The sequence below is a fragment of the Cynara cardunculus genome, unplaced genomic scaffold (assembly GCF_001531365.2).
Source record: "Cynara cardunculus var. scolymus isolate 2C unplaced genomic scaffold, CcrdV1 Un_Scaffold_3550, whole genome shotgun sequence".
Taxonomy (NCBI): Eukaryota; Viridiplantae; Streptophyta; class Magnoliopsida; order Asterales; family Asteraceae; genus Cynara; species Cynara cardunculus.
The window spans coordinates 12,609-25,128 of NW_020201522.1; the positions used below are offsets into that span (position 1 = coordinate 12,609).

At 34.2% G+C, this 12,520-nt stretch overlaps 1 protein-coding gene and 1 non-coding gene across 2 annotated transcripts; both read right to left on the reverse strand.

Annotated features, from left to right (window-relative positions):
• Positions 1–4,577: 4,577 nt before the first annotated feature.
• Positions 4,578–5,684, reverse strand: LOC112503684 (flavonol sulfotransferase-like). Its single transcript, XM_025107674.1, has one exon. The coding sequence runs from the start codon at positions 5,682–5,684 to the stop codon at positions 4,578–4,580; it is 1,107 nt and encodes a 368-aa protein (XP_024963442.1).
• Positions 5,685–7,874: 2,190 nt separating this feature from the next.
• TRNAL-CAA lies at positions 7,875–7,958 on the reverse strand. Its single transcript has one exon. It is a non-coding gene; the product is annotated as a tRNA-Leu (tRNA).
• Between the last annotated feature and the right edge of the window lie 4,562 nt (positions 7,959–12,520).

A 12,520-nucleotide genomic window follows, 5' to 3' on the forward strand; every position in this document is an offset into this window, starting at 1 on the left:
GGTTGAATAACATAACATTTTATAAAGATAATAATTAAGTATTCTGTTAGAACTCAATGATTATCCTAATTATATTTTAGATTTTTTATATTTAAAATTAGATGTTTATCATGTATTTGATTGTGTTTATCTGCAGTTAGTTATACAAATTCATATATGAGATGAAATCGGATAGGGATGAAATCTGGTTTAAGAGTTTTTAAGAGTTCTAAGAGTTTTTAAGAGTTTTAAGAGTTTTCAAGAGTTTTCGCCAAATGCTTTATAATATAGTATAGATATTGATATATGTATTTAAGGGATAATATCAACTTCGGTAAGTTTGATTTTAAAAGTTACATTATTAGAGAGAGAAAACTCCAATTTTGGTCCTTGGAGCTTTAATGACAAGTTTAAAAGTGTGACCTGTTAAAAGTCTAGAAACCTTCTTGTGATTCTCATTTTATTCTGAAAATGGTCCATAATCACCAACTCTAGACATTTTTCCGGTGGATTGCCGGTTGGAAAACACTATTTTCAACGGCTTTTCTAGCGGATTGACCAGATTACGGAGATATGGTCCTTGGAAATTCGCCACATTTTTTTTTGAATTTTCCGATATTTTTGACTTAATTAACGAGATTAACAATTATGATTAAATTAACAATTAATTAATTTTTAAAATAAATTGAATCGTTTTTTATTTTTCTAAAATAATTTAATTATCTACGGATAATCCGCTAGAAATAATTTGTCAGTAATTTAATTACTTTAATATGTGTTTTCAGTGAGTTTAAAAAAATATCGGTGGATTAAATTTCACAATTTCAGGAAAAAAATTAGTTTTTATTGGTTTCATTATATTAAAATCCTACAAATTAAAAAAAATACAAAAAACTGCTAAATTAAAAATTGTAAAAACTGCTAAAATACATTAATGACCAATATGATTGTTCGGACGAAATAAATACAATACAAATTGTTCAATGAAATTAAAGTACGATTGTTCAGTGATAAAAGTTCATAAACACACAACCAAGATATCAAACCTACTGCAGTGGGACGACGAAAACTGTTGAGATTGGGTAAACCTCTTCACCATATCCATCATCTCTAAATGCTCCTTCTTTTGAATCTCCTCTCAAAGTTGCATTTCATCATGCTTCCTCTTTGGAGTCTCCTCTTCCCTCTTCCGGATCTCCACTCTACTGAGCAAATCTTAAAATTGGTTTGTAACCTGTTAAGTACCTATAAATACGTACAATAAAACATTAGAATCTCTTATAAGAACTATAAATGAAATAGATAAACATCAAATGTAAAAGAGGTACACCTGACCATCTACAGAAGACATGGACCACTCGGGTTTTCCTATGTGGATGTTGCGATCAAGACCTAATTGGGATCTTAGTTGCGACCAAACTCAAATAGTCGTCTTTCTTGGGTCTCCCAACCACCTGCTTCCACAGATCGGTATCAACTAAGGGATAGGACGAGTCATCCTCATCGTACTTTTGGGTGAAATTGATTGAATAGTCATCTTGTGGTTTAAAAAAAATACAAGTCAATCAATTTCAACATCATAATAGCTATAAATGAGACATTTCCAACTAAAACAATTATAACATTTGCTCAATAAATGACAATCGAAACTATATGTATGTATGTATATATATATATATATATATAGAGAGAGAGAGAGAGAGAGAGAGAGAGAGTTTGGTTCAAATACTAACCAATTTTTTTGTGTTAACTATGTTAACCAAACTCAACCAATCATATTTCATCTTTTTCTTTTGGTTCAAATGTAACTCATATATTAAATACAAGGGKATTTAAGTAATTTGTCATTTTATGTAACTCCCAAATAATTAATTGGGAGTTACAAATTTGAAAATATCACAATTGATCATGATGCAATATTGACATTGGGGTTTTTACACGTGTTCATGTTCTATAATTCACATTTATTTTAATCGACAGTTCTCACATTTGACATATGAACACATCAGAAATCACACAGCTTTAAATGCCGTGATTCATAAGTGTTCATGTATATTCAAGTCACTAGATGTTCATATGAATACATACGCACACACACAGAACATGTGAAAACATGTGAACACGTATGGAAACACATAGCCCTAGATGCCTTAGTTCATAGGTGTTCATGTACATACAGCAGAGTTGGCTCCTGAATATACAGAAGATGTTCATACGGTTCACATGTTGTTCATATGTCTAATCTTTTTTGTTTGATGTGGTTTGAAGATATACACAAGTTGTTCATATGTCTGACAACTCGTGTATCAAAGATAGATTACTTTTTATCTAAATACCCTTTGATATTTTGTTCATATATGTTAATTGAAAATAATAATTTAATAATTAATTTTTAAATATCATTAAATCACAACCGTTTATTATTCAAATTAGTGGTCAAGATCGGTTAACAAAGTTAACACGATAATCTTGGTTAGCATTTGAACCAACCCCTATATATATATATATATATGTATATGTATGACGGTAATGAAATGAGAACCACAAAAAAGTTTGTTTAGACAAGTTTTATCTTTCCAGATCCCTCGAGTTGAATTAAGTTTTATCTTGGTTTCATAAAGGTGGCTAAATATTTAACCTCCATGAATGAAGTGTTACAAAGGTTTTGAATTGAAAGTTTGTTTAGACAAGTTGTTTGAGCTCTGTAGTTATTGTATGATGGTTTTAGTACAACAACAATTAGTTTTTTATGAGTAGTTTCATCAAAAATTTGGAGCTGGTCCAAAGAAGACAAACCCAGCACTGACGTGATTTTGCCACAACCTAAGTCGCGTAAAGCTCTGTAGTTCCGTTTTTCAATGTTTTTTCAAGTGGTTTTGGGGTCTTTCGGGGTATCATTTAGGTGCCTTAGAATTTGTTTAGAGATAAGGTTCAATTTATCTTCTTGATTATGATCTATGCTTACTTGATTCAGATTCAAGTGTTCGAATTTGAATTGAAGTATTCTTGCCCACTTCCTACAATCCGTCCTAAACCTTTGGTTTCGTCGTGGCACACCCCTCCCACAAGCACCCCCCGATTCATGGGGTATTAAAATTTATAACATCGTATATCGTATCGAGGTGAGTTTTTCATAAACTATTGAACTGAAATGCATATGTTATTAAATGAGATTTATGATGAAATGATATACCTTACTAGTATGTGTTTAGTACTACCGTTAATTGTGTTAAGGTTTGTTCCTACGGGTTATGCTTGAGCCCCAACTATATCTACGACTGATTGAGTTGTGCTTGAGCGCCAACTATATTTGCGACTGATTAGGTTGTGCTGGAGCGCCAACTATGTGATTTGACGGGTTGTGCTTGAGTGCCAACTATGTGATTGATAGGTTGTTCTTGAGTGCCAACTAAGCTTAAGAGCAATTGGATTATGAATGGATGCCAACTATATATTTACTGAATTGAGAAGTTTTATATAAACTATTGTTATTGTAAAGATTATGCTGACAACGATTTACTCACTAGACCGTATGGTCTAACCCTCATTTTTCTTTTCAAAAATATGCATTTCAGGGCAGCAGTTTTTCAAAGGTAAAGTAAAAGTGTGCTATGATTTTTATTGCAGTTTCATGTGTGAAGCATGTCGATGAATTTTACGAAATTTGCTTTTGATCTTCTTGTTATGAGATTATACCTTTTTGGTATGAAGATATTGTTAGCAAAAATTTTGTAGATTTCAGACAGTTATATAATCTTGTAATCGGGACCCTATGTGTATCCCCAATAGGGATGGACATTGTGCGGATATTAGGCTGGTAATGCATCCCCCGTCCTCGATCCCGACCCCCGTTTAATCCCCCCATCCCCAACCTCTCCCCAACTAATCCCCGACAGGTTCGGAGAACCCGTTGGGTACCCGTTTAGTAAAAAAACGATATATTTTATAACTAAAATTATGATGAATCCTCGTTATATTAGTTACCAATATTGAAGATCAAAATATATTTGTCATTTGATAATAAAAATATACACATACACACACACACACACACACATATATATATATATATATATATATATATATATATATAGACTTTGGATCATGTGTGACCAGCCTGTTTTCGTGAGACCCGTGAGACCAACATTTTACACTTGAAACTTCACAGCAAAAATGCTGTGAAGGTAAGGTGACATTTTAAAACCTTCACAGTGTTTTTGCTGTGAAGTTTACGTGTAAAAATGTGGTCTCACGGGTCTCACGAAAACAGGCTGGTCTAACGTGAACCCAACCCTATATATATATATATATATATATATATATATATACACACACACTATATACATAATGATTAAAATAATAAAAATAAAGGGGTCAGATTAGGGGCGGGTAATGTCATCCCAGACCCGTTCCGTCCCGACCTGACCATACTTCAGTTATGAAAATAAATCCACACGTTTGCTTAGAACAAACGAACGTACAATTGGTTCGAAGTACAATTGGTTCGAAGTAATATCGTGCTTGAAGATCATCTAAACCCGGAAAAATTCATGCGAAAATGGGCAAATTGTAGGACGAATCCACCATTACAAACCTCCTTAGAACAAGATATCCAAACCATGAAACTTTTCGTTCGTAATTTGGTCCAGAATCTCGCTCATTTCACTCGTAAGATGGTTGGTCCAGTCTCCAACTGTCCCTTCCCTGAAGAAAGCATCATTAGGTATACCCTCACGTAAATCTCCATGCTTATTAACCTCCCTTAAATTTTCAAAACTGCACATTCTCACAATTTCCTGCACCGCACCATCGTCGTTTTCCGCCTCCGTGAACGGGTAGCCCAAAAACGTCGACAGTCGCTTCACATGATTCACGGTATCTACTTTCATGTCATCATATTTCAGAAACAAGATCTTTGTGGGGTGTTTTAGACTCACGTTATGATAGCTTTTTACGTGATCCCAGTAAGGTCCGATCGGCATGGCACCTTTACTGAACAACTCAAACGCCTCTTCGAATCTCATCGGACCACGTGATTTGTCTCTCAACTTATTCGCAAAGTGAAACATCGAAACCAAGACATCTTTAGGGTTTCTACACAAATAAACTAGACGACAGCCGGAATCAAGAATGGATCGAGGCAATGAAGTATAGGGTATATGGGTAGCAAAGAGACGTGGCGAATGTGGATCATTCACGTACGTAGGCGTGTTTCTAAAAATTTCGGTCTCAACGAAAGGTAAACAGTTATGGGGGTTAGAGATGAGTAAAGGGTGAGTTGGAAAAGAGTCATTTTTATACCGATTTCGATTCACGATAGCGAAAACGATCGCCTTGAGCCACGTCGTGCCAGATTTGGGGAGCGTCGCCAAGTAGATATCGGTTGGACAAGCATTAAAAGTGTCTTGCAAGGCCATCACAGTTTCAAATGACATTCTACGCTTCGATTGGTGCCAAAAGCCTTGGTACATGTATAGGTTTTCGGTTATCCAACCTCTCTCCTTGGGAAGAGTTGCAAGCCGATGGTTATATTTGTCGAAAATGAGGGCCATTTTTGTCTTTTCGTGTTCATCTTCATCAATATATTTAGTTACAGATGAAAGAGATGGTACGTTAGAAGCAGATATTGACATCTGAACGTATATCTCTACATAATGGAAGGAGTTTTGGTTATTTATAGATTGATGACTGCGTGCATGAACCATGTGTTACATGATTCTTTACGGATTTGATGCGATAGGGTTTCATGAATCAAGAAATCTTGTAATTGGTCAAACAAGCAATTAGTCAACGAGTTTTATATAAAATTCAGAATTAATTAATCACAGAAGCAAGATACCATCTTTAATTTGACCATAATCGCAACATCTATCACATATCACTTGCAATTGAAGCCTCTTTAAATGCGTGGAATACTTTTAAGAGTCGTTGGGTAAGGAAACGAGAGGTTGTTTGTTTACCTCTTAATAGTTCCATGAAGGTAGCGTTTGGTACGCAGATATAATTAGACAAGACTGAACATGACAGAATAGGATAAGAGGTTAGGACTGGACGGGACAGGACTGGACATAACAGGAGTATGTCTGGTGTTTGGTACGACTAGGACTGAACGGAACAAAACTAAACAAGCTACCCCCAAAAGTTATTTGATGATTATAAATATTATATAATAGTTATAATTAACACAAATAAAGTAAATATTATATAATGGTGGCGGTTGACAATGGTGGAGGAGGTAGTTGTGGTTGATGTAGTGAAGATAGTGGTGGTGGTGGTTATGGTGGAGATGAGGTGGCAATGAATGGTGGTGGCCGATGGTGGTCGTGGAGGAGGTTGTTGTAGTAGGTGAGGAGTTGAAGGTGGCGAACGGCGGAAGTGGTGGTGGCAATGGACGGTGATGGTAGGTGGTTGACTATGGTAGAGGTGGCAATGGACTTGGTGGACGGTGGTTATGGAGGCGGTGGAGGATGTTGTTGTAGGGGAAGAGGAGGTGGCTGTCGGTAGTGGTGGCGGCGGCCGAAACTAGCAGTGATAACCATTAAAACAAATACCATATTAAGGTTATATATCAAACTATGGTAGATTAGTAATATTTTAGTTTATGTCACATTTTTGTCTCATCTTAATGTTCCACCTATTTTGGTGGAAAAGAAAAAATCTTTTTTGTCCCATGTTGTGTCACCTTGTCTCAGTTCTTATCCCTGTCTCATGTCGCGCCAAACGTGGGACAATGAGTTATTGTTCTGTCCCATGCTGCGCCAAACATGGGACAGTGAGTTTTGTCCCGTCTTGTCCTGTCCTGTCCCATGTACCAAACGCACCCTTAGAGGTAACATCTGAATCGTTAAAAGGTAAATCTTGTTTGACAAAAAAAAAAGTCTGTCTCTTAATGGTTCTAAAACCTTCTGAATGATTTTGTATCATGAGTCTCCCTTAACCATTCAGCGCCCTAATTTCATTGTAAGCAATTACCAAGATGAATTTATGAAGTGCACCTTCTCTATCGTGTTGATCGTGTAGTAGTGAATTCTTTAACGGTATTAAAGATGTAACCATTTTAAATTGATATGTACCCATTTGAAATGAAGAAAAAGAAAGTGGTAACAACAGCGAAAAATAAGGAAAAACTAATGTGTTTGTTACAAAGAAAAATTATTTGTATGTCGTTTTTAATAAAATGCGCTATTTTTATGATGAATTTTTCTTTTATTTATATTATGCTAATTATTTTGTTGAACCGTTTGGAAATTTTTCTAGACCTATCTTTCATGAAACCATCGTGCAAACATGTGCTCCGGTCAATCAAAAAAATTAAGCCTCCGCCATGAAGACAACACATCTTTTATCTGTCACTGCGAATTCATCGAAACACGGATCTTAATAACATGAAAGAAACAGGAAACAAGAAGATTTTTCATATTGTGCCGTAAATAAAGCTTTTGTTAATTGAAGTTAGAGATTATATTTTGGTTTAGTGTACATGTTCCTCACGATTTTGTGGGATTTGATGCTTATGAGGAACAGATTTAGAATTCCATGTGAGTCAATATTTATTATGTTTTAATTTATTTTGATACCATCTATATAATATAACATAGGATAAAATGTGTGAAATAACAATTTATTTTTACAAATTTTTTTATTATAGCATTCTACTTTCAGTTTTTTTTATTACAATAATGTACTTTCAAAATATTTTTTATTAGGGTATCGTTTTCAAAAATTTACCCGTTATAGCATTCTGTAACCTTTTAAGTTAAATTTACTTATTATACCATGTTTCTTGGTCATCTTATCGTCATAAAACAAAATGTATTTTTTTTTTCCTGTTGTTATAGAAAAATGAATTTTAATAAAATACAAAATGGGAAAAAAGAAAACAAAAATTAATTTTTTGTCAGAAGTGGGATTTGAACCCACGCTCTCTTACGAGAACCAGAACTTGAGTCTGGCGCCTTAGACCACTCGGCCATCCTGACTTTCATGTGCCCTCAACCTTATTATTTATATTTATTTTAAATTTGTAATTTCATAAATTCATGAAAGAAATAATAAAAAAATAAATAAATAAGATTCGAACTCGCACATGACATGGAAGACACCAAATATATTCTGTTGATTAATTTGTAGGCGATAAAATACCGTGCAAACCAACTTGTTGGTTATTGGAGTAATTTCTAAGTCACATGTAAGAAAGATTTAGGTGAGGTTTGTTTTTTAAAAATTGTTGAAGTCTGAAGTTTATTTCTTTTTTATTAATAAGAGGTGATGCTGAAGTTTGAAATCTGAATCAATATAAAAATCTGAAGTCTGAAATCTTAATCAATAGTTTGTTTTTGTAAAATCAGGTGCAAACATTTTGCAAAATTATCTTGATTTTCATAAAATTTTCATTGTCGAATTTCATCTAAACAATTGTTTAACAGATGGAACACAACAAGAACCTTTTGAATATCTTACTTTTGATGCTATCGGGAATGCCGTCAATGAGTTTGTTTGCGGAAAGATTGATACTTTTGATAGAGGATAGATCGCCGATAGAAGTTCTTTGTTTCACATTAATCTTATAAACTAACCTATACTTACATAAATTATATATATATATATATATTTATATATATATATATATATAGAGAGAGAGAGAGAGAGAAAGTATATATATATATATATATAGAGAGAGAGAGAGAGAGAGTGGCGGTGCATTTCACATGGGTGATGAAAAGACGGTGACGTCCCTGGTGAAAAAAGAAGCAATAGCTGAAGAKAACCAAAGAAAGGGGAAAATAAGAGAAATTAAGATATTAGTTTACCTATTATTTATTCAAACTCTATTAAGTGATAAGAGACTATGAAAAAAAAAAAAAACAACCTGAATTACAAAACGTCTAAACAAATCAGATATAAATGGTAATTAAGAGTTGAAAATGAAAAAACAAACAAGTTCTTAGAAACTTTTATGAACTTATAAGATTAAACTCATATTAGTTACCAAAATGAAGAAAAATCCAAATAATGGATTGCATTGGACTTCCATGAGTATCATAATATATATTTAATGGTCAAAAGAACTTGAAATCAAATATTTAGTCAAATTAAAACATAAGACAAAGCGAGTTTTTGTGTGACTAAACTCGTACCCAAACACACATTGGTCTCCATTTTTGTCGTTGAAATAGAGCCTAAGGGTGCGTTTGGTACGCTGGACAAGGTGGGACAGGACAGGACAGAATACATTTGTCCTACGTTTGGTGTGGCTGGATGTGGAACTAAGTGGAACTAAGTTGGACAAGCATGAGACACGCTTGTTCAACCATTACCCCCTAGAACTAAGTGGAACTCAAAACTTTTTCCCTCATTACCCTTTTTCCCCTACCCGGCTCTCACAAGACCTAACCATCGCCTCCATCGCTTCATCGATCAACGCCTCCATCGCTTCCTTCATCGACGGTGACCATCGACGGCGACCATCGACGGCGAGTTCCAATCGGCGTTCTTCTCTTCTCCACTGTTCCAATCGACGGTACCGAACTCTTCTCTCCATATCCAATCGACTGTTGCTTCTCGACTGGTAAGTCGTTCGATTTCTAATCGATTGTTGCTTCTCGACTGTTGCTTCTCGACTGCTTAGAAACTGTAAATTTAGTCGTATGGTCTTTGGTTCTCGACTGTTGCTTCTCGACTATTGTTCGATGGATTTAAGCTCTGAAATTCAATTTTGGGGGTCTTTGCTTCTCGACTGTTGTAAATTTAGTCGTATGGTCATATGAAATCCAATTTTGGGGGGTTTTGTTGTTTGTGGATGAAGATGATGAATATTCATATGTGGTGAATGTGTTTGATATTGTGTTTGCTACTTGATTTATGGTAAATGTGTTTGATATTGTGGATGAAGATAATGAACCCACTGCCCCTGCATCAAATTGTGTTTGAATTTTGGTAATGTGTTTGAATTTTGGTAAATGTGTTTGATATTGTGGATGAAGATGATGAACCCACTGCCCCTGTATCAATTTGTGTTTGAATTTTGGTAATGTGAGTTTTTAATTAATCTTGGGGTAAATTGGTCATTTTAACCAGTTCTGTCATGTCCTGTCATGTCTTACCAAACGATGTCCTGTCCTGTCCTGTCCTGTATGCGCACCAAACGCACCCTAAAGCAACTTATCACACGTCCAAACCCGCATTAGTCTCTAGCGGTTTGAAAATTTTACAACTCAATTAGAAATCGAGTAGATTTGGTTGTGTTGGTTTGAGTTATTTTGTGTTGGGTTGACTGGGTCGATCAAGTTTTTGTGCTCGTTGCAAAAGGATAGATATAATAACATGTAACACCCCAAATCCATATTTACATAAAACCACATATTCCATTTAACATTAAATATAAATATACACACTGGTCCCAAATGTACAGAATGTACATATGAAAGTTGCTACAAATTTCTCATTTACATTAAGTACAAGACTTGTAAACATAACAAGTTCTCAAGTACATATTCATTAACAACTTTCAAAATTCACAAATGTAAAGCAATATTAACTGACTTTTCTCTATTCTCTCACACAAAATGATATTTTAGTCTTTTAGAAAGTACGAGTAATCAAATATATAATTTTTGTAGCCAAAGCAAAAATAAACGTTCAAAAATCCCACGTTTAAGTCTAGAAGTCCGTACTTCTAAAATATCAAACGGAACTTACGATAACAAGCATCTTTAATTATGCAGTTTATCAAACAACAAAATTGCAAATGAAACCATCAAACAACAATAAACTCCACATACAAACATGCTACAAACTCGGATTATAAAATATATATAATAAGATTACCTTGCAATGACGTCCGAGGTTCACTTGGTCGGAAGAAATGCAGCGCAATAGCACTGCAATAGCAGTGCAATCTCGGATATCGGCCCTAAAGCAGAATAGCCGTGATCAAATTAATTATTGGCGTAATTTATCGCAATTTTGACCAATAATTAGTTTCAAGTTGCGTTCTACAATAACGTTATCTATTTTTTGGGTTTTTTTGGGCTTTATTTCAAGTCTTTGTTTTGGGTAGGTGAGCTTTTTAAATATGGACTATGTTTTAACTTCAATCCATTAACATAACAATTACTTTCTTTCTAATATCAACCCTAATTGGAATTTAAAAAAGTTGTAGGTTTTCCTTTTCCAAGTTGGACCAGACCTCCACTGCTCAGCTTATGTTTCTGCTTTAGACGACGATCGCATCTTTTGCTAGTTTAGACGACTACGATCTCGTCTTCTACTTTAGACAACCACGACTCCACAATGATGTTGAACCTATTACTTGCAATTAGCTCGTTTTATGAACATTTTTCCTTTTTTGTTTTGTGAAACTTATTTAAGTTGATGGTTTGATGTTGAAACTATATTCTTAATTAATGCAAATGATATGTTTATGTATGTATATTCATATTCCATAAATATTCAAATCATAATAAATGAACTCCCATCATTTCTATAAATATCTCAATTAATTGGGTTGCAAGAGTTGTACAAATACACAAGGTTGTAAAAGAAATATACCTTATATATATATATATATGTGTGTGTGTGTGTGTGTGTGTGTGTGTGTATAGGAATGGGTTCAAACGAGAATCTATGTGATTTACAAGAATGCAAGAACAATCTGTAAGCCAAGCATTATGTTATAAATCACATTTAAAGACAAGTTAAAAGATTTCTCACATTTAAATAAATATTAAAAAATTCAAAAATACAAAGACGTGGAAGGGTAAAACTGGAAATTGGTATACTAAATTTCAAATAACACAATGATGATTATTCCGATCATCTGGGGAGTGATTATCATCATCGACGACGTGGTTATTACAACAACACGGTGATAGTAGGCCTATTAGTTAAACCGAAAACAAGGAATTGAGGAAGTAACATGTTTTGGACGTGGTTATCACAACAACAGAGCTTAATCACATATTATAACACTTTGATAGGGTTCAGTAGTTGTTTTTAATCAATTAGAGGTTCGATGATTGAATGTCTATCACAGACTCATCACAGTTTAGGACATAATCGAGAAATCGAATAGAGCAACCATCAGAACTCCAAAAATCGACATCATATGTGTTTGGATAACACTGTGTGATGGACTATCACAATTTATTCGATTATCAACAATAAAAGGGCTAAATCGAGTAACAGATAACGTATATAATTGTCATATTGTTTGTTTATCACATGATTATCACAGTCTAGTTAGGTCATGTTCACAATGTATGTCGATGATAACCCATCTGTTTTTATCTATTAAGGTTGTATCACGAATTAACACATGATTATCGATTTAAGACTGAATTATTGCATGTCATTTGGCTTGTGTTGAATCACATATTTATTATAACACATTCCATAATATAATAGTGTAATCGAGCAAATGCAACACTCGATTACACAAATTGTCGATTTCACATATTTATCATAGGAATATCACATAATTGCCAATTTCACACGAGTATCAGAGTCGACAACAACAGCACATCTGATTACACAATATGAT